This window comes from Bactrocera neohumeralis, chromosome 5 (assembly GCF_024586455.1).
Source record: "Bactrocera neohumeralis isolate Rockhampton chromosome 5, APGP_CSIRO_Bneo_wtdbg2-racon-allhic-juicebox.fasta_v2, whole genome shotgun sequence".
Lineage (NCBI taxonomy): Eukaryota > Metazoa > Arthropoda > Insecta > Diptera > Tephritidae > Bactrocera > Bactrocera neohumeralis.
The window spans coordinates 32,787,800-32,811,525 of NC_065922.1; the positions used below are offsets into that span (position 1 = coordinate 32,787,800).

General features: G+C 33.3%; 1 protein-coding gene across 4 annotated transcripts in view; it reads left to right on the top strand.

The window, feature by feature from the left end:
- LOC126759530 (neurotrimin) overlaps window positions 1-23,726 on the top strand; it is an 88,862-nt gene that overhangs the window by 33,933 nt on the left and 31,203 nt on the right. Inside the window, exons 2-3 of one of the 4 annotated variants that reach the window (XM_050474391.1) lie at window positions 7,107-7,616; window positions 11,437-11,600. In XM_050474391.1, coding sequence (XP_050330348.1) covers window positions 7,229-7,616; window positions 11,437-11,600 — 552 coding nt within the window. In that variant the 5' untranslated portion in view covers window positions 7,107-7,228. The remainder of the gene's footprint in view (window positions 1-7,106; window positions 7,617-11,436; window positions 11,601-23,726) is intronic. The other 3 variants (XM_050474392.1, XM_050474393.1, XM_050474394.1) reach the window with 3 other exon arrangements.

Sequence of the window (23,726 nt, forward strand, 5' to 3'; positions counted from 1 at the left end):
GATAGTGGTTCTAAGTACATTTTTTCTACAGCCGAACACTTCCATACTACACGGAGAAACTATAGTCACTGAATATATTATGGGTATGCATATAGAGAATAGCTTAGATTTTTCTTACAAGCAAATTTGCCAGCAAAATTGTAAATATAATGAGTATACAATTAGGAGCCACTTTTTTCTGATCTCGTAAAAAATTTCTACATTTTTAGAAATGAAAAAACGCCGGCGACCAGCGATAATTTTATAAAGGTACTAGTTTATAAAGGACCTTAAATCAAATTCCTGTGAAGTTTCGCTAATAGTTATGACATAGTTGTTCTCCCGTTATTATTAACGCGCCAAAATGTAGGCAACAATTTTTACACCTCTTTCGGTAATTTGCATAATTTATGCTCCATCTCTGTTCCGAAATTCAAATCGTCACTGAATATTTGGGAATGCGAAAGAAAGCTTTGTGCACAGTTGTTGTAGTCCCAGCTCACAATTCATACAGTATACAAAAAAGCATGCTAAAATTGAATGCAATGAGCTTCAAACAATTTCGGCATCCATTAAATTTAGCGGAACTGGTCCTTAGGTACTTATCCTAAATCTCAGACTTCAATAAAAAGTCCGCTACTAAAATGGTAACACAATAAAAATATCTAAAACGGCGTGATAGATATCAACTTGTCTTGGCTTTCCCTATTCACATTTTCCCTTTATTTAACGAAACCCAACCAATCAGGCAGCGCCCTATTATCCCTACAGCTTTTTACCTCTTCTTTGTTTAAAGGGTTTGGTATGTGATCGACATTATTAAGGGCTCGACTACATAATTTGGCACTTAAGGCAATAATCAAGTCTAGAAATTTTGTTAAAAAAACAATAAATTTCGATAAATTTGATATTAAAAAAATATCTTCCAAAAATAATTCGGAAAATTATAATTTGATTAATTTAATTTAAATCAAATTTATAGCTGTTTAAATATCGAGACAACTACATCGGTTTCAGAACAAACTGTAAATGCGTTTTTCTCGAAAATATCTGCTTCGGTGCGATTGTCACCATATCTCAAGTTGTAATCAGTCGCTTTACTTGAAATTAGGTATGAATATCCTTCAAACATTTGTAATTTCTAATATTTTTTGAAAACTCGCTAAAAGATAAAAATTAGTAAATAAATCGACGGTTATTCTTAGTAGTCGTCATTTTATAAGAATTTTCGTTCCAGTTTTATTGGTTTAATCCATCATTGTTTAGTTTTTAAATGATCGCAAGGCCTTTATCCTTCTAGAAAATTATTGTGTGTACTTTTAAGATATGAACAATGAAAATATATAAAAATGGATAGTAAAAATAACAATTTTTTATACCCTGAACAGCGTATATTAAGTTTGCTAAGAAGTTTCTAACATGCTCAATGAAAAGTTGGAGACCCTATAAAAAATATATATGTATAAATGATCGAAATGATGAGCTGAGTCGATTTAGTATTTTCCGTCTGCCAGTCAGTGTGTCTGTACCAGGTTGTCCAACAAGTTTTGGGGTTCGATAAGAGAGGGCGTTGCACTAGCCCAAAATTTTTGATTGTTTTGTTGATACACTTTATGCACGTATGTGAAGTTTCATTTCAACATGTCAATTAATTTTTTGTTTACAAGCCATTTAGTGTCGTTGCAATGGAAAATACTAATATCGTGCCTTATTTTTTGGAAGGTGTAGCAAAAAAAAATTTTTGTATAATGTTGTTTACCTACAATTAGAACAATAGAAATATGGGTTGCTGAATTTAAACGTGGTCGTACAAGCCTTGAAGAAGATCCACGTGAAGGACGTCCAAAAAGCGCATTAATAGCAGAAATCATAGCCAAAATACAGGATATGGTTTTGGAAGATCGTTTGATCGATTGACTAGGCAGTGTGAGCCATATTTTCAGTGAAATTTTGGGTTTTAGAAAACTGTGTGCACAATGGGTGCCGCATTCGCTAACAATGGAACAAAAACACATTCGAATGCGACTTTCTCAGCAACATTGGGAGCGTTTTAAAAAGGATAAAGTGGATTTTGTGCGTCGATTCATCACTTATGGCACCGATCTGAAATTTTGCTCACGCCATTTTCTCTCAAAGAAGCTGCTCATTTGTCGGAACAGCTCATATCGGACCACTAAAGTATATATACTATATATAAAGTATATAATAGCTGTCATGCAAACTGAACGATCGTAAACAAGTGCTTGTATGGAAAACTCTTTCTTTAGACGAGATGTCTTCACGAAATTTGGCACATCATATTATCCAAGATAGCAACGTAATTTCCGAAGAAATTGTTGAGAGTGGATCGCTATAGCATATAGCTGTCATACAATCTGACAGATCAAAAGTAGTTCAAGCAAGGAATATAGGTTCGGACCGAAACTAAAGTTTTATCTCTCTTTCCATCAATTGCCAAAAAGTGCTTGAAATTCTAGACACTGCAGTACTATGTATACTTCCTTAGAATGGAGGATTTAACCGCAAATTCAGAGAGTACACATTAAATAGATCATGATGTCCATGCATTTTTAAAACTCTCCAATATAGCAACATTGCTGCAATGCCAACAAACTAAATACGTATATAGATAAGTATATAGAAATGTGCATAGGCAAATGTCATTCAACTTTGTCGCATCAAATAAAATCGAAATATTTGGCACTGGCATACCATGCTTTCACTTTATTAAATGGCGTTGTGGATGTGCTTCGCCGAACGTGAAAGCATATTTTGCAATTTAATAATTAAATTCCTGCTGCACCTTACCTTGATGCATTAGTGATAGAGAAAAACAGATGGAAAGGCAGAGAGCGAGAGAGGGAAAGAGTGTGTGGGTTAAGCTTTTGTGCAGGTGCAATATATTAGAAGCAAAACCGCGTTGCCAAGTCCAGCAGAGCAAAAAGTCGGTAAAGCTAACAACATAAGCATACATACATATATGTACACACATAAATATATACATATATACACACACATTTATATACAAACACACGGACATTCTGGCTTTTACGCTGTGCATACAAGTACGCATTCGCAGCCACAAAAACAACTCGGTGAGATGCCGGCAATGGAGCGCTGCGAATGCGACAGGTGCACGCTACTACATTTATACTGTTGGGTTAGTATGTAGACCAACTAGGCGGCATGTTGCCAGGAAACAACGGCAGCAGACAGGTTGGTAAAAGGCGGCAGGCAGAACACGTGCGGCGTAATAAAATCGGAAAGCTTGTGGATGCAGGACGAAAAGAACAAAAATACTGCAAGCATATAGTAAAAAGTAGCAAGATATGCATGTATGGACACACACACACACCTTAATGTACATATATGAGCACGTACACAGCTCGCCAGTAGATTTCACGCCAAGTCATGTGACTGCAAGCAGGCAGGAGAACCACTCACAAACGTTTATTCAGTTTGATATCATTTCAGGCGTGCTTGTATGTGTGTGTGTGGCTATGAGAACATATGCAGACACTTGTAACTGCTATTTACGGAAGAAATACGGCGCGTGTCCTTTCAGCGCAAAACGCTGCAGTGGCACATAAAAAACCTCATAGAAGCACGGCGTGGGGGGTGACGGGTTTGTGCAACGCTTTAATCAAATTCGCGGTGTTGCACAAATGGCGCACACACACTCACATAACTACCTGAGGTATATTGAATAAATGCAGCTGAGGTAATAGTCGCGTGCTGGTGTTAAATATGTTTACATTTCAGCACTTTCAATAAAGGCTTATATTCACACACACACATACACAAGTTAAAAGATAAAACTAAGAAGTCAGTGAAATGGTGCGTTGCACGTACGAATCGACGGTATTTAAGGCTTGAAGTTTTAGTTTGAGACAAATGGAATCATGTAAGTGTATCGATATGCTCGTAACCATAGCTTGGTGATCTTAAAAGAAGAGTCCAAAACATTTCAAAAATCACTGAAGCTATATTCTAGCTCAAAACTGCATTTCTTATAGCATATTACAGCATACAAAAGTCATTATCTTGATTTTGATCGTTCAGTTTTATGACAGCTATATGTTATAAGTGTTCAATCAGAACAATTTGTGTGAGATTGTAGAGGTGCCTTTAATAATAATCTATGTCAAATTTCGTTACGACACCTTAACAAATAAAAAAGTTTCCCATATAAGGACTTGAGCTTCAGGCCAGTTTGTATAGCAGAACAAATAATATGGTATAGTTGATATACTACTGTGATTTCATTTGAAAGGTGAATTTTGTCCATTTCATCTCCTTCAAAGTACTCCTCTCCCGCGGCAATACACTTATGCCAACGAATTTTCCAGTCGTCATAGCACTTGGAAAAATCGTTCTCATGATGGCCATCAGAGCCTTCTTCGATTCAGCTTTTATATCATCAATTGATTTAAAACGGTGTCCTCGGAGTGGTCATGTGAATTTGTTGAATAGCCAGAAGTTACACGAAGGTAAATTAGGCGAATGCGATGGTTGCGGCACGATATTGGTTGAAAATGTGTCGAAATGATCACGAACAACCAATGCAGTATGGGATGGTGCATTATCGCACTCTTTGTTCAATAAATTTAGATATAGTAAAAATCGACGAATTCACTTTTAGAGCCTCACAAAACGACGCGTACATCAAATACTAAGGAATATTTTGACGTGAAATTTAACATAGATGTCACTAACAGTACTACCAACTTACAGAAAAAAAATTTACCGATTCGAAAAGCACGCGAAGTATAAATTTAAAATTCAATTGGCCACCAAGATCATGTGATATCACACCGTTAGACTTTTTCTTGTGAGAATGTGTAAAATCTAAAGTCTCTGCGAACAATCCCGCTTCGAACGAGACTACGAAAATTGGACTCAATGAACCACCTGAGACATATGTAGCTAATATTTGAATAAGATAATCTTCAAAAACTAAATGAGAAAGAATGTTAACATATCATATAATGAATGATAATGAACATTCCCCAATAAATTTGAAGATTGTGTAATTTTTTTTTTAAGAAAGTAGAAATGTAAGTAAAAATGGATCACCCAAAGGCAAATGCTATAGTGGACCCATATCGGCGGATCCGACAAATGGAGCGTCTTTTTGTAGCAAAAGGAACTCAGCAAAATTTCAGATAGATATCGTTAAAAGTAATGGACAAGTTCGAGTGTAGAAAAACGGAAGGACTCCATTTTTCGAAGTTAGCCTCCAAAGTCGCTATATTCGATAAACGAGTTCTTTAACACAACTAACGCATATTTTTACGTATTTTTTTTTTTAACTCAGACACTGACCGACATTTTCGGTATAAAAGCAGCTGAAATATATTTTATAAAAATCTATGTATTTTTTACGTGGATGCAACGGCATTATTCTCTTTTGTTTCTGCGCTTCTTCTAAAACAAAATTTATTTTATCATGATCATAGGTGAATTACAGCTCACATCTTCAGCAGTTAATCAATAAATATATTTAAAGATTGAAATGTTTGCCTGAACTTCTTTATGGTAAGAGTCTTGAACAATAGAGGACCACATAATGTATAGTGGAAGATGCATATGATACTGTTATGTTAAGGGGTCAGTAGGGTAATCTGGCTTGTTTTTTTGACATTTTTTTTTCATAGAAATTTTTATTCCATAATAGAACTTTTTTCACATATCATGAGTTATATCGTGGAGTATATAAACAATTTTTTTCGGAATTTTTTGATGAAATGATCATGTTTGGATCATCTGAAACACAAAAACTCAATATATTCTTAAAAAGTACGTGAATGGTTATCGTCCCTATTAGAATCATGCAGTAAGTAAGTAATTAACGTTTTTTTACTTTTGTTTTTAGTTTTCCCCATTCTTTTTACATAAGTTTTATCATAACATTGTCCATAAATTATAAAAAAGTATGAATCTAGTAAAGACGCATTTTGTGTGAACATTAAAAAAAAAAATTAAGCAAATTGGTTGAGTAGTCGACCGGAATCATGTCCGCCAGTTTAAAAAAGTGTGTTTTGAGAAAAACGCGTTTAAAGTTTGAGGTGTGCACTCCGAACGCTCCGAACGGCAAACGGTATTATTATTTTTGGCCTTTTTCGAAACCTTCCAATGGTAAAGTGGATTTCTACATTAATTCTAACGGTATAAAAGAACATAAAATGAAAAAAAGAGGATTACCCTACTGACCCCTCAACAGTTCTCATTCGCAATGCGTTTCAGGGGTTACATGGGTTTCCTCGAGAAGTATAATTGCCTATTTTCAATATTTATTTTCTCATATTAAAAATTAAGTATTTTATTCAATGGTAAATATTCAAAACTCCATTGTGACGCCATTTCCAATAATGCATGAGAAAAATAGGTGCCTTCCTATTCATCGCAGAACTAACTTCTTACAGAATCATCAAATAAGGTAAGAAAATATAAATTTTTTGAAGTTGTAAAACACATGTAACCCCTTAACAATTTTATACAGTCCGGCTCTCTGTTTAGAGAACATTAATGATATGAAATGAAAGGTCAATAAAATTTGTATGAGTTTAGCCCATAGATGGCTGGTTTACTTTTTATGTAAAATAAATAAACAGGTGATGTTCCTAAGGGTTATACAAGTTTTCTTCGGTTAGAAATTGAAATAAATTTTTTATTAGAAATTTCTCTAGAATCTTAATTTAGAGGCATATTAATCTCGCTAATAGCACAGTAATTTTGTATGTTTTGGTAGAATAAATAGCTATGGCTTTAGTGGCATTATGCGAAGTAAATTAGTAAAAAAAAACCTTTAAAAATAATATACTAGAATTTTTAACGAATATCTCAAAAATTATTGCAGAGAGCTTTAAGACATTTAGCGTCTTCTCAATTGAATGGCAGTTATCCAAACTTTTTACAAGTTTTAAAAATGAAAAATAATATTAATATCCCTACCCAATGGTTTCGCCTTTTAGTGCTGTGTACTTCTAATTACCCGAATATTTTTAATAATATTCTAATACTTAGTGCTGTCGAAAATTACTACAAGTATATGATTATTACTATACGAACGCTTAAAAATCGTTTGCTCAAAATTTAATAAAATTTATACTTCTTCTTCTTTCCAGCGAAATCAAATATCCCACATCACTGCCATACACACACAAAGTGGTCTTAACTCCAGTTAATTCGTGTGACACAATCAAAAGGAATTTAACCGAGCAATGGAATTAGTGTCAAGCAAATCGACATGATGACAACCGCAATTGAAACCACATTTGTCACTCGCCAGGTGGCGTCCACATCAGTCACAACATTAATAAGAAAGTCGTCGAAATCAAACCGAACAAACCCACCATCGGCAACAACTACAATAACTGCAACAACGCAGTCGTGCAGGACACCTACAGAGACACGAGACAGACCGCAAAGTTTGTGCACAAGAAGCTCGCCAACAACAAGAACAACAAAACGTTATTATCACAATCGCACATCGTCGGCAGTAACCACGTGCACCACTGGACGCCGCATGCGGCGACTACTCAATGCACACTTGGTCATTACAGCAACAACACTGCAGCAATGTGCAGCTGTACGATGGCAACTGTTGGTTGCCTTTCTCATTTGCAACTGTATTGGTGAGTAGGTTCTATGTTACAAACCGATATACATATATGAATATATATTGCATTGCATAAGTGTGAGGCTGGATGTGAATAAGAGAGCTGCAGGAAGTGAAATTAATCAAATAGAGAGCTAATTACTTATGCCTAATTATAACGCTTTATGATAAGGCATGCGCTAAGGAAAAAACAAAAGGTGATATATTTTTGTGATTTTTTTTTTTTAATTCGGCCTCAATAAACATAACCAGACATTATGAAAACCGGAAATGTAGTAGGCTCAAACTCTAAAACGAATTCCTTGAAAAACTTTGAAACTTGACACTTTAACACAAGTTCAGTCGAAGTACTACGAAAAGCCATGACGCTCTCCCCTTTGTCTTCAACGCAGAAGAAAACTTTCACAGAATTTTTCTGTGGAAACATCTTTATACCGCGCCCGCAGAAATGTTCAGAGATCGCGAATTTTCTTCGAATAATGTACCAAGTACTGCTGTTTGTTTGATTTGGGCATTTTCTGTCTAGTGAATTTTCAGATTACTTCAAGTGGAATAATTTGAACCTTCCACTATCGAAGCTGTAAAGACTAGTGTGCGACTGCGCTTCAGTGGCAATGCGCACTCTGCCCAACCGCAGCACTTGAAGTCATGCCGGAGCTCACTTTGCTGCATCTGCTGATCAAACAGGCAGCGAAACATACCATGCATTATGCTTATGACACCAGAGGATTTTGTCAATGAGAAGATAATGTCGTCTCAACAAAAGAAAGCCTAAGGGGAAGACTCACCACTGCTTCTTCCAAGAGACGGCGTTACGAAGAGTGTAAACTTCACAAAGAAGTTAAAAGTTACTCCCGGCGGAAAGGCGGAGTGGAGTGATTCCACTCTTGACCTACTACTGAGGGGCAGTACTATGCAATGGTATATACACTGACGGTTCGAAAACACCGGAAGGCTTGAGCAGGCATTGCGGGATCGCATACCAAACTATTCGTACCAATGAGATGTTTTAAGAACAACTTTCAAGCAGAAGTCTTTGCTATAAATCAGCATACAGTTTTCAATCTCTCTCGCGTATCGCTATACTCAACCCGAGAAGGGTTTCAGATATGATCAAACTCCCCTGAGAATTGTTCCGTCTCCTTGTCGCGCTCTATACAGGGCACTGCAGACTCAATAAACACTTGCCCAACAAGGGTATAGTATCTTACGCAAACTGTTGGTTCTGGAACAGAAAACTACAAAATACCTTATTGCTCAGCGATTTGGAGAAGCTAGCTGAAGGCCCTTAGATCTATTTACGTGAACAGGGATCACTTGGACCTTTGTGACCATATGTGATATAGAAAAGGGCACAATAGACCACAGGACGTAGTATAAAACCTCAACTATTTTCTATCTATCTGTTTACTCACAAAAACACTTTTGACTAGAGGCAGGTCTAAATCAAAGTAAGAAATTTTATCTCGGCAAAATGCTTCAAAATACAGAGCTTCCCATATAAAAGCATTTTTAATAATTTTTTTTCGTGTTTGGGCGATTACTTCAAAATTTAACAGTTCTTTTGACTGATTTGTCTATTCGGTCTGTTGCGCCAACTAATAGAATTTGATCCGGATTGGAAAAAAAAAAACATTTTCAAGTATTTTCTAATGAATTGCTTCACGTAGAGGGCCACTAATGAAAAATAATTGTATTTATTAATCGTTTGATCGTGTGGAGCGAACTCACGGTGCACCACACAATAGTAATTAAATAAAAAGATGTGAATCGTCTTGAATTTTTACCGAAGTTAGCCGGTGGATCTTTCGCTTTCGACTCAATCATGGAGCGGTATTCCTTAGATTGTTTATCATATATATATATATCAGATCATATATTATATTCAATAACCCACGCCACGTTACCAGTAATAATGTATTTGATAAATGAAGGGTCCTCAAGCAATTTTTTGCGAACTCTACTTCAACCCCATTTTTGCAACAGATTCAAGTCTTATGGTAAGAGTCTAGCATTGACACGCTTCATACTCAGAGCATTAATCAAACTATGTTGAGTCCATCCATCCAGACGTCGAAATCCTTTATTATATCTCTAATGCCAATACGACAATTTTATAGTTCTGTTTCTTACACGTTTGTGATGTTATCTTCAGTTGGATGGAGGACTCAGTTGAGGTGAGTTTCGATCACGTTACGACCTTCACTGAATGCTTTGTGCCAATCAACTGCGTGTGTTCGTAACAAAGTAGACTTTCAAAAATAGTTCTACCACATTTTTAACCATTTTATTGTCGTGATTCCATGAAATACAAAACGTTAAACAAAATCAGTCGATTTGTGAATGAAAATGGAAAATTTAACGACGAGAATTTTTTCCAGGGTTAAATTGGCCAGACGCATTTTTCGTGCGGTAAACAAACAGCTTCAAATACACACTAATTGACCTAAAGAGGCCAAACTTCACACGAATATAAAAACGGTTGAAACAAAAAGTCTAAGTTTTTGTATTTATTTGGTTTGCGGGCGGACCAGTCCGGGTCAAAAGTGATCAGATGATATGCAGAGTAGAAATTTGTCTAAAAAACAAATTCAAAGGTATTAAGGCCTATAAAGGGAACACTAGACCATTACTCATAACTCATTATTCTCTTAAACTGAGGTGAGCTCTTTTTGACTACTTTCAGTAGGTAAAAAAAAGCAGTGATAAGTTAACCAAACACGAATATAATATTCAGCATTTATAAATATAAACAAAGGATAATAGAACTTGTACTCACCATATTCATAATGTGAAGTTTCAACGATGTTTGATCAATGTTGTATAAAAACTAAAATGTGTCTGAAAAAAAAGAAAATAAAAATAAATTTTCAATAAAGTTTTACAAGGTTTTATAAATATTAATAATATGTGCATATATACATATAATTAAATATATAAATTTTTTTATTTACTTGTGATATATGGGTAGTCGAAAAAGTCTTTTCGTATTTTGTTAATCAGATGCCGTTGCAGTCGTATATCTTCACTGTTACCAATCACATTCTGTCATATCATATAGTGTTGGAAAGATGAAGTTTTAAGCTTATTAGTATAAATATATTATAAAAAAAATAAGTTGAACTTTTATTAGAAATACGAAACGACTTTTCCGACTACCTATATAGCCGAAACTACATTGAGTCGAGAAGTAATTAAGAAAATATACAATTTAAAAGCGTATCTAATTACATTTAAAGTATATTTTCCGCATTCTGCGTACCCCGTAAGCTCTCTGCGTGCCTGTGTAGGTATGAAAGTGTGTATGAATGTATGTATATGTATGTGATTATGTTGCACAACAGATGATGGACAACATTAGCGTCTTTCTTATGTTGCTACATTTGATTTGCAACAACAATTTCAATTATGTACTCACTTATGTATTGAATTTTAAACTCATTTATAATTAATAATAATTATGTAAATATACTGAAGAAAACTACTGCCGAAATGAATTATTATAATTGTGTGTTTTGTTTTCAATTTGTTCTATTTGTTTCTTTTTGACGCGATTTTTTAAATGCTGCTTAAATTGATTTGCCCCATTTCCATTCACAAATCGACTGACCAAAACAAAAATGCAATCCAATTGAATGAAAACAAAACAAAAAAAAAAAAAACGAAACAAAATTGCACACACCCAACAAACCCCCACTCCACGCCATTTTAACCATTTTCCATCACTCATCCACTCATGCAAATCGTCCGATTGCAATCGTACCGCAAAAAAAAAAAAACCAAATCAAAAAATACCGTTAAAAATCACAAACAACCTAAAAACAATTGAAATGAAGATATTTCCATTTCCAACCAAATCTCGACAGTGGGCGCATTCGAGCCGGATTTCGTCTTCCCGCTGGAGAATGTCACCGTAGCGCAGGGGCGCGATGCGACCTTCACGTGCGTGGTCAATAATCTTGGCGGTCACAGGGTGAGTGGCGACTCCGCAAATGCCAGGGTATGTATCGGTTTTGAAGCGGCGTATAAAAATCCGTTTTAGTTCTTTCAACTTTTTAGTTTGACCGCACCAATTGCGTTGTTTTAGTTATTTCAAAATGTTATTTTCTTTTATTTTTTGAAAACGCACAAAGAATTTAATTAGAATTTTCAATGCACCAGCGCACTCGTAAACTTTAAAAAGTTAACAAAAATTAATACTAAAAATAGGTATAAATCACTTTCAAATCACGTAGTTGCCAACAACAATAAAAATTAAATCGAAGAGCGATTACAAATCTCTCTTTACTTTCAAAAGTAAATAAAATAGCACCATTGCACTAAATTATGGTAATAGCGCACAAAATTGCAGAGAGTGTTGAGCACTTTTTCGATTTGCCGTTAAACACAATTTGTAAATTCGCACCAAAGCACAATTAACATTTACTTTCTGACTCAATTCAACAGGTTTACAATAACAAGAAAAAATGTAATAGACATGTATTTAGTCAAATAAAAATATATACATATGTTTCTTTTAAGAAAAACCGATTTTTGTTCGACATTACTTTAGTTTTCATTTACAAACAAATATTTTAATTTTTTAATTTTTCTTTGTACTTGTATCAATATTCAACTATTCTGAAGGCCGGTGAACGCTGAAACTAAAATTCTTAGCAATTGAAGGAATATATAAATTTCTAATACTCAGTAGGAGATCCTATAAAGTATATACTTATAAAGAGTGCCCCATTTCGAGGTACCCTAATTTTTTAAAGAAAAACACAGAAACTTCAAATTTAATGCGGAATGTTTATTATCATTCGAAAAAATATTGTTCTTATTTTTTGGAGATTATCTCCTTCAAATGTTGGCTAACAACGCCTGAGTCGAAGTGGGATTGTCTGCTTAGACTTCAGACTTTACATATCGCCACAGGAAAAAGTCTAACAGTGTGAAATCACATCATCTCGGTGTCCAATGGGCTGGCCCAAAACGTGAAATTATCTGCTCACCTAAGTGTTCTCTCAATAAATCCATTGATTGATGCGATGTGTGGGAAGTGGCTCCGTCTTGCTGAAATCATACTTCGCCGAGATCACGAGCTTCAATTTCAGGCATCAATTGGTCGGTTATCATGACGCGGTTACATTCTTACCGGCAACATTTTTGAAGAAGCATAACTGATGATTACACCGGTCCACAAACCACATCAAACCGTTGTTTTTTCTTCATGAAATGAAAGCTCTTGAATCTCTTCAGGTTGGAACGTGGGATCTTCTTGGAAATTTTCAAGAGCCCATAGAGCAAAAGCGATGTCGCTTGGGAAGGTCGAGCGGCTTCAGTTCGTCGTTCCAAAGGTCGTTCCAAACGTCAGTCCGAGTTGCTGTGAAGAGCGCCGAAACTCCACGGTCTTCATGTACACTCTCAGCTACGCCTGCAATATTTTTTTCACTGCGTGCTGGACGTGGTCTATTGGGTCGAGTATTATCCAATAATGAATGCTGGTTCTTAAAATGGGTTAGTATGGCTCAGTAGGCCGATTATGTTGACCATATGTTGAACGTGAATTTTCGTAAAAAGGTTGAACGATTTGTAAATGTTGTGCCAGCGTAAGTCTTTCCATGATGAAATGCCAAACATTTCTGCACAAAAATAACATGACAACTTGACACGATTCCCGCGTGTCCTGTCAAAACAAAGGCTATTGAAAAAGTACCTCTACTTGGATCACCCGTTAGCAAACCATTATCTTTATATTAAAGCTAAATTATCGACCGTAACACTTAATTATATGCTTTTTAATTCTTCCTGAAACCCACATGTTTAAAAAAACACCCGTTATAAGGGTTGAGCCAAGTTTAATAGTTTTAAGACACTATGTATATTGAGAGTCAAGATCAGGGCAAAGAAAAACTGTATTTAGTTTTGGCATAGTTTTCACTTTTCCTTTTCTTTCACATTACTTACCAGTAGTGTCATATTCTATGGATCATCGCGCAAAATGAAGGATTTCAAAACAAAAAGCCTCAAACGCTGCTGCGGTCCAATGGCTGCAGTCTTTTGAGAAGACTACTGCCTTAGTCCTCTTGCGCAACTTCATTTGTTCAAAAGACAAGAATCGAATTATGGACTAATATATGTCCATATATTATATATATGATTATACTGCCCGACCTAGTGGTCCTCAATAACGACAATGTACCTTAAGTTGCGAAGGTCCTAGATATCAAACGAGACTAGAGAAAAGAATAGCAGAACTTTCAACGTCTCTCTCATGACGACATCCCAGCACTTGCTTCATGTATCGCCGTTACTAATGACTATCCGGCTTGCACGTGCTGCAGTCCTTTCAAGAACGAGTGAGTAAAATGCATGCGGGGATCTTTCATATGATTTCAACGATTCTGCATGTTCTTAATGCATTCAATCTCGCCCTGATCCATCTGCCAGTACTTTCGAAAATTTCGTTATGCATCGTTTGGAATTCATCAAATTTTGCATTCAATTCTTTTGTGATTTTGCAGCCGGTACATCTATTTAGACTATTGAATTAATTGACGCTTTTATCTATGTATACGATCTTTACGTTGTGTCCTGTGTTTTTACACATTTCGGCCGCTTTTCTGACAGTGAAGGGTGCCCGAGCACCATCTCCAAGCAATAGATTCTGATATCAACTTCATTAGCCGAGCGATTTAGCATTTGTCAATTTTTCTGAAATCTGCGGACACGACCTACTCAAAGGGCTGAAATTTTGACATTAGTCATTTGGTGAGGCTAAGTTAGACACTTGTGTGAATTGTAATGGAAAACTAATATTTATGAACTAAACAATTCAGAGCAAACATGCAAAAATAATACCGGTCTGCGCACTTTAAATAATACCTCTCATTTAGTGACACGAAGTAGAGGTATGAAAGCAATTTTTTTTTCAACCGATAACATAATTTTTTTCTTCTGTAAAAAAAAGCCTACAAACATTTCCTAAAAATAACACTTCATGAAATTTATATTTATCAAAGTATACCTGAAAACTAGGTCATTTCGCTTCACTACCTATTTTTATGAATTCATATACCTGGCGCATATACGACATCATAATGAGTGCTTGACCCATAACCGTTGCCGAGGTTACACAAACAGTGACTATATTTCCAGGAACACTTTGCATTAAAAACAAAAAAACCTTATTTTGCAAATGCAGTCCAAAAGCGTCCAGTGCGCTAGATTACCGCTGACATCAAAGTTCAATGACGTTTTGGAATGTGAGCGAAAATTAACAGTAAAAACACGTATGTCAAAGCAGGTTTAGTGATGTCCCTGCATTTGGCGCCTAAACTATACTACGCCTAAAAATGAAAAGTGCAACAAATGTGTCGGACGTGACTGCATGCCACAATGTCCGTATGTGTATGTATTTGCAAGTTTTAACTAGGCAGACAAGCGGCGAATGCGTGCTCGTCAACCGAAATTCTAGCAACAGCAAAGCGTTGATGAACTACAGCAATATTTAGAACTGGTGGGATACATACTTTGCAGTAACAGGGGTTTTTGTGTAACATTTTTCAGTGTTCCGTGAATGCTTAAAAGAGAGAAAAAATATAGTCTCATACAGTCTTTTTGGGTTGAAAGTCTAGTTATCATGGTCTTGAACGTTTCAAAAATTCCCGAATTTGTATACATTTGTATTAAGTTAGAATTTATATATCAAAATTTTAAAAGCGCCCAATTTTAGGCAACGTTTTCTTTGCTATTTTAAGAAATGCTTTCCTAGAGAAGTACCCAAGTATTTTTAAATGTATTTTAATAAGGAAAGCAAAAAAGAACATACAAAGGCCATCAAAATATTGTCGAACTTCAATCCACCCTTCCGTTTAACTTTAACTCCAGAAAGAGTTTGCCAATTCGCTTGAAACGTACAGGGAGAAATTTTATTTGGCTCGACACCATGAGCAATAAAATGTACAAAAATATTTAAATTTTAAACTTTTTCCCAAACTTTTGGTTCTCAATTCAAAGGTCTACATTCAGTATCTTTAATGAAATTCATCGGTCATATTGATCTATATACCATTTTAATCGCAGATAGGGTAATCAAAACCGTAATCGAAAAGTGATCGCCTTCGTTTGATTTGTTTTGAAGAATTGGAACCAATTATCATCTTATAAGGATTCTAACGAGAAATAACATCTGATCAAATTTGACCCGGACTGAAAATTTGAGGGGGAAAATAAAATATAGTTTTCGTATTCTTACACAAATCTATATTATCCCCTTCTAAATAAGTTCCTGAGTCAATGTAAGCATGCCAACGCTTAGTCCAATTTGACCCAGACTATATTATAAGGATTTTTGTATCTATTTCGAATTTTGCTTTACTCAATCTTAGCTCATTTTTAAGCGATTGCTGGACAGTTTTTCTATTCATAAACCCATGTTACTAGTGATAACGATGCGTTTCATGAATGTATGGTCCTAAATTACATTGTTCAGCGAGTCTTGTGCGACCTTTACTCGACGAAAAAACTTGTAAAAGCTGCAGGAGATCAAATTTCGCACGAATACATAAAAGGTTGTACCAATTTAGGAAAAAAAATGTATCGCCGGGTCCGGGTCACATTTGATGAGGAAGTATAAAGGCGTACAATAAACAAGTATAATTTTCAATGTTTTTGGGAGAAGCTGCTGGGCTTTGAGGATCAAATTTCAGTTTTTATTTCTGAGAAAAGTAATCAAAGCCAAGACTGAAAAAGTTAGAGTTGTCTGTACTTTATCATCTTTTAAGGATTTCTACTTGAAATTTCTTTAAAAATTTTCCAAAAACCACTTTAAAAACACATATATATATATCTAAGTGTTGCACGCCGCCTATAATTTCCACTGATCCCGTTAATCGAGCCGTCAGTGTTTTTATGTCAAAACTGAGTCCACAGCCAAATACTTTTTCAAATTTGTCTGGTTGAAAAAGAAATTTGTGTAAGGCAGTAATTAGTTCATACAAGCTTAATAGCCATTTAATCAAATGTTGAACGCCCATTTCGTTAATTGCTATGCTTTAGCAATTTAATGCACCGCACAAAACACAGCTTCGCTCACTCAGATATGCTTCTGCACATAAAAATATGCATTTTTGCCGGCTGAATATTTAAACTTTTCAATTTAATACTTTATGGCGACGAGTTTTTAGCTTTCAACGTTCACTGTGTCAGTGCATATACTATGAATACCGTTAAATATGTATGCAAAAATATGCGTGAGTACAAGCATATAAATCACTCTCACTGCCATTAAATTTGCTGAAGAAAAACAGCGTTGAAAAATTAATATTTATATTTTCATCTGTCATTCACTTTTCTCCGCGCCAAAATGTATGCTTTTAGTTTTTTCATATTTACTTTTTTGTTATTAAAATTTTTAACAGCGTTTACACCGTTATCCAACATTTATTTTATTTATTATCACTCAGCAGGAAGCCATAGTTTACATACGCGCCCGCACATATTTCGGCAATTCATGACATTTACTGTTTTCATTTACTATTTATTTTCACCTGACTATTTGTTATGTTTTTCACAACTTAATATCGAATTTTAAGCGCACCAATTTAAAACCGAAACAAACTTTGCACCATTTAATATTCAACTTAATTGTTGCACTCAACTATTTGTCTATACATTTGCTTTATGTATGTTTGTACGTATTGATGTATTCGAGGCTTATGAGTATTTTTTAAGTATTATTTATATATTTGTGTGTAGGCACTACTGTATTTTTTATTCAAATATATGATCACGTATGTCAATGTTTTATGTGTTCTAGCATGCTTGACCTCCTAATAAGTTGTATTTATAGATATCTCTTTAACTTTTACTATTTTCACTTGTATTATGCTGTTATTAGTCTCTCTGAATATCTATCACTATGTTTGTGCTTTCCAAATTTCGCAATTACTTCTCAAATCATTGACTAATACGAGGTCGCCTTTTATATTTTTGCGTTAGGCAACTCTTGTGTTGTTCATCTCGGCCAAAAAATGGAATTATATTATCAACATTTTCGTGGGATTATTTTTTAAAACATTCGACTCACTCACTCATTCGAACAATTAGGCGATTTATGAAGATTAATATTTGTTTTTGTTCTTTAATTAAGAAATATAAATCATATATATTTTATTTTGGTCTTAAAGGTCTTATCACCGCTGGATACGTATTTCAGCCATTAATTTTTCTCAGTCCGAAGAAATCATTATTTTACCCAAAAAATCATAAAACACCAAATTAAGTTAGTTATAGCTGAGATTTCAATTAATACAATTCAAAAGCCAAACGTAGGTACCGAGTACAATTTCAGAAAGAGAAGCAGAGCATATGACGTTAGTCCAAAAATGATTAAAATGGTCTACAATTTTCCTTAAGTAATAATGTGAAATGTGATTTTGGAATTTTGTTGTAGCAAATCAAACTATACGTCGGTCAATAACACTGGTCAACACTAGGTTTGGTGCCAATAAACTGTATTATTTTATTAACTTATGACTGCATTCTGATTACATACGCACCAAAAATTTTGACATCCTACGTGTACTTTTCTAAATATTTACATCTAAAAAACAAGTTTATAAAGAAAACAGCATTTATTAAATTACGTTGTATACAAAAAATTTCTTTTTCGCGACTTTCGTGAATGAGACATGGTGTCTTAGGACAATCCTGTTGCATACCCAAGCAGTAGTCAGCCATCATATGCCGATCCCATCGACCTTGATACCTGTATACTCCATGGTTTAAGGTCCTGGTGAAACCGCTCCCCTTGTTCTTCGCTGTAGGATCCAAAATTATCTGGAAATTGATCCAGATGACTGTGGATTTAGTGCACTTTGATGGACATATTACATGCTAAGTTCTTAAAGCTCTTTAGCATGTCATTTTTAACTAGTGAATAGTTATTTGACTTATAGTTTCCAAGAAAATTTTTAGTAACTTCAATAAATGAAGTCCACTCATCTCGTTCCAAATCACTCATCGAACTTAAGAAATCAGTATCTTTAATTAATATTCTTATTTGTGGACCATCGAAAATTCTTTTTAAATTCTTAAACATTCTTTTTTTCTGCTTTTAACTTTTATATGCTATTTTCCCAGTGTTGATGCTTGGCACGACTATCCCACAGACAGGTAGAACAATATGTTGGAACAGGTACTTTCTCATTTCATTTTTTTAACGTTAACGCCGCGCAAATTAACACAGCAGAAGTAGCTGTCGTCAAAGTGATTTTTTTGTTCTCCATTGCATAGGCACTCCAAATCTCATACGGTTCCTTTGACCGCTGACTCACTGTTTCAACTGTTCACAGCACATTTTACAGACCATTTGAGGTATTCACGGTCACGGTCCACAATTTTCGAGTTAAAATAAGAAAAATAAGCACTTTTTACAAAATCCGTTACAAGTTTTCTACAATTTTTAACTGTGTATTCACCACAGATGAAACAAAACACATTTGGCTCATTAAGACAACTTCTTCGCGATGAAGACATGATGTAAGAATAAATATATGTACACAAATGTACCAAAAAGTTAGCAAAAAGAACTAAGTAAAGTACTGAGCCAATATTCAAAACAAGGCGTAGATCAAACGACACGTAGGAAAAAAATAGAAATAATTTAGAGTTACCAATTGACACTTAGTCCAAAACCGTTGACACTATCTTTGCACCAATTTTTTTTTTCTTTTTGTGGGCCAGTGTAATTAGAGTATTCTAAAACTAACCAAACTTTTTGGATACATCATAAAATGTACATTATAATATATTTAATATCTTTATATTTACACAAACTCGATTCCATTAGACTTAACACAACGTTTGGAAGCCATTATTAACATGTTTTTGATCCATTTTATGCCGAAAGACATATACAGAGGTAGTCAAAAGTATTTGCACAACGAAGTTTTTTTACACATTCCACAGAAATCTTTTTTTATTTTTCGCTAGCGACTGAAGTCAATTTGATAAAGATAACGGTACATAGGACTGAAAATAAAGCAAGTGAGCTGACGATTAGTCAAAAGTATATACACATTGCGAATTATCACTAATTGTTGAATTTGGCTTGAGTCAAAGCAGTTGCTCATATCTTGCTAACTAAACTGGCTACAAAATTTAAAAATTATAATGAAATGCCGAAAACAAAGGAATTGTCGCTTAAAACTCGCTCGGTGATTGTTACGACGTTGAAACGTGGTGTTTCAGCTTCGAAACTAGTAAGTTGCTACAAAATTTCAAGAAAAATGGTTTCCAATTTAGTCAAAAAAGAGAACAATTGCTTAGACAATTTAAAGAGGACAGGGGGAAACCGGTGATGATTCAAAGAAAATGTCGACTTTTTGTATTTACCACGTGAAAAGAAAAACGATGTAGTTCTACTGCTAAACTGATTCGGAGGTGGCATGGTGATGTTTTGGGACGTTTGTCTTACTACGGTTTTAAAGATTTGGTACCAATGGAGGGCACAGTCAGGGTATACTAAAATTTTAAACGACCATGCCTTGTATAGGGCAATCGGTTTTTTCCAACTGTCGACTAGATTTTACATCACGAACTATCATAAAGGATGATTACCTACGAAACTTTTAAATGCAACAAAGCACTTTCATGGCCTCCGCAGAGCCCCGACCTAAACTTTATTGAAAATGTTTGGACATTCATCAAACGTCACAGGACAATTGAAACAACCGCTAAAATATTCCAAATTTGGTCCAAATTGACAGTTGATTTTTCATACAAATAAGTTAAATGGCAATTAGGTTATAAAAAGGTCCCCAAATTTTATGTGAACAAGTCAAACAATCACAATTCTACTTTAACAGAAAAATTTTCCTCCACGAAATTTGGGGTATACTAAACTTTTGTCCCATAGACACTGTAACTTTTTATTTGAAATATTTATTTTTTCATCCAGCATTTTGACCTTATAACGGAAAGTTTCAAACGTAAATTCGCACAACAAAATACTAAATAGTTACTTTAGTTTCAAAACGATTCCGAAAATTTCGGTTCTACCAAAATTCAATCAAGCTCCTTTAAAGAAAGTTAAGTAGTAAGTAAGATTAAAAATTAAAAAGCCATTTTTCTCGTCTGTTTCAAAAATTGCAATTGTATGATTGCTAAGGCCTTTTATGCTAAGTTAGTTGAATTTAGGGGAGTTTCCAGGACTTAGAACTAATCAACATAAATCACAAGTTAGGCTTATAAATTCGGAAAAAATATACGCACCGGAATTTAGATTATAATTTTCTTCGTTGTTTGCAAAAAATAGTTTGGTAGTGAACATCAATATACGTCAATAAAGAAGAAGAGATCAGACTAATGATCTCTTTTTTCAGTTTAAGACGGATTTGCCTATGACAAACTAGTTCATGATGATATATTTGCATGTTCAGATCGTCACATTATATTTTTTAAACAGTTTTTTCCAGATATAAATGCTATATTCGATACTAATCTTTGGTATTTTAAGGTTTCGTATCTCTTTCACTATCGTTTTTTTGTAATTATTTATGTAACTACATGTATATCTTAGTCTATTATATATACTAACATTATAAATGAAATAACCACATTATTAAATACCAAACGTACTATATATTTATGTTAAATCTTAATGTTCAAAATATAAAACAAATAATTGTTCTAACTCTAACCATGCACCAACTGCACCATATGAGTTTTTGTTATCTTATTTATTTATTCCATTTTCTATAATGTAATTTGTGGTGTATAAATATATTGAAAATTTTGTAAAACTCTAAACTAAATCCCAGAAAAATTCCTATTTTTCTTCAAAACTCTATTTGCAACGATGGAAAATTATACAAATTATTGAATATTTTGCATATCAAAACTATAAATGTCATTTTGAAAATCAATACCAACAAAAATATAAAAAAAACTATCACATATACTCTTACCAATTAAAATAATTCTAAACCCAAACTAATTCAAAATCAAAAACCACACTCTTCTAACATAAATACAAAATAAAAATCACTAAAACTTAATCTACTGAAAATAACCACGGGCGGCTCTAAATGCAACACTGCAAAATCACAAACGAACGAAAACGAAAATATCAACGCTGCTAACAATAATCCAATATCCACTAATTGCACATGAAATATCCTTTTTCCGTGCCGCACAAAAAACGGCTGCAACAATGATCTCCAACGCGACCAAATGCAAATGAAACCAAAAAACAAAAACAAAAAAAACGCATATTGAAAATATAAATAAAAAACTGCTGGCGTTTCGAAACCAAAAAACGAAAATAAAACTTCTAAATTGAAAACGGCGTCAAATTGCGCTGACATCTGGCAACAATGCATTGAACATTGCGACAACGCCAACGCTGTCACCGCTGCCGACAATGATGACTTACCGAAACGAAAACAACTACAACAACAAACCACAAAACAAATGATCGAAATGTTGCTGGCTAACGGTACTTTTACCTTCGTACAAAAAATTATAACAACAACAAAAATCTAACGATTCCTAATGGTCGACTATGGTTACGGAATGCCGCGTTGACTAACTCACTGCCTGCCCGCCGCCTGCCTGGCTGCCTGTTATGACGGTTGAATGGATGATTTGTATATAAACGACCTCGACCACTACGCGTTCTTCTGCATACAAATCGATTTTTAAATTACAAATAACAAAATTACCAAAATAATACTAATAAAAAATAATAATAATAAAAATAAAAATAAATAACTAATATAAATAATAATTAAAAAATTTAACCAACAAAAAATGAAATAAAAAATTAACCAATTCCACCATAAAAAAATAAAAATATTATTATTTTTTTTAATTTAAAAAACATTAAAAAAATTATCATTTCAACGATAAAAATTAAATTATATAAATATTTTTTAATTTAAACTCTATTCAAAATACAAAAAAATATATTTAAATATTCAAAAATATTATATATTACTTTTTATGCCAAATAAATTACTACATAAAAATAAAAAAATTCAACAAATAATTTTTGAACATTAAAAAAATTCGTTTAAATTATTTTACAATTAAAATTTTTTTAAATAAAAAAAAATTATTTTGAAATAATTAACTTCAACTAAAAATATGAAAATTCAAATTATCCTTCCTTATCTTTTTTTAATTAAAACATTATTCAAATTAAAAAAAAAAAACAATTTAAATTTCCAAAAATTTAAAAAAAATACTTTGCATTTATTTTACAATTATTTTTTTTAATTTTTTTTATATAATAATTTTAAATTAATTAATTTTAATTTAATTAAAAAATAAATATAAACTAAATATTCAAATAAAAAAATTCAAATATGTAATGTAAAAAAATATGCTTTTATTTTTGTAATTAAAAAATTATTCAAATTAAAAACAAACATTGCATTTATTTTATAACTAAAAACTGAAAATAATTTTATTTTAATTTTTTTAATTAAAAAATTATTCTAATTACAAAAATATTTATTTAAAAAAAAATTAAAACTAAAAACTAAAAATAATTTTATTGATATTTTTACTAATTAAAATTTATAATATAAAAAAATATATATATATATATATATATATATACATATACATATACACATATGTTTTATACAATATATAAAAAATATATAACGAGGGCTTACGAATAAGTCCGCAACCAAAAAAAAAAAATATATATATATATATATTTTAAAATATTTTAATTTAAAAAATTTTTTTAAAATATCTATTTAAATTTTTTTTTACCATTTTTTATACAATACCTCTGAAACTGAATTCAAATTTAATTAAAAATTGTACATCATTAAATTTCTAATACACAAAATCCACACAACACAAAAACCATACAAAAATAAAAAAAATCAACCCAAACGATGTTAAATCTGTTAATGCAAATTGTGAAAATAAAAATCAAATCAACGCACACAAAATAAAACGTAATGCGAAAATGCCGGAAATTGTTGAATAAACGTTGATGCTGATGACAATGATGATGATGGCGGGCAAAAAAACTGCGACTATTATGAAAAAACAACAACAATCATTGAAAACAAAACCAACAACCGTCACTAACAAAACAAATATAACAATGCTATGA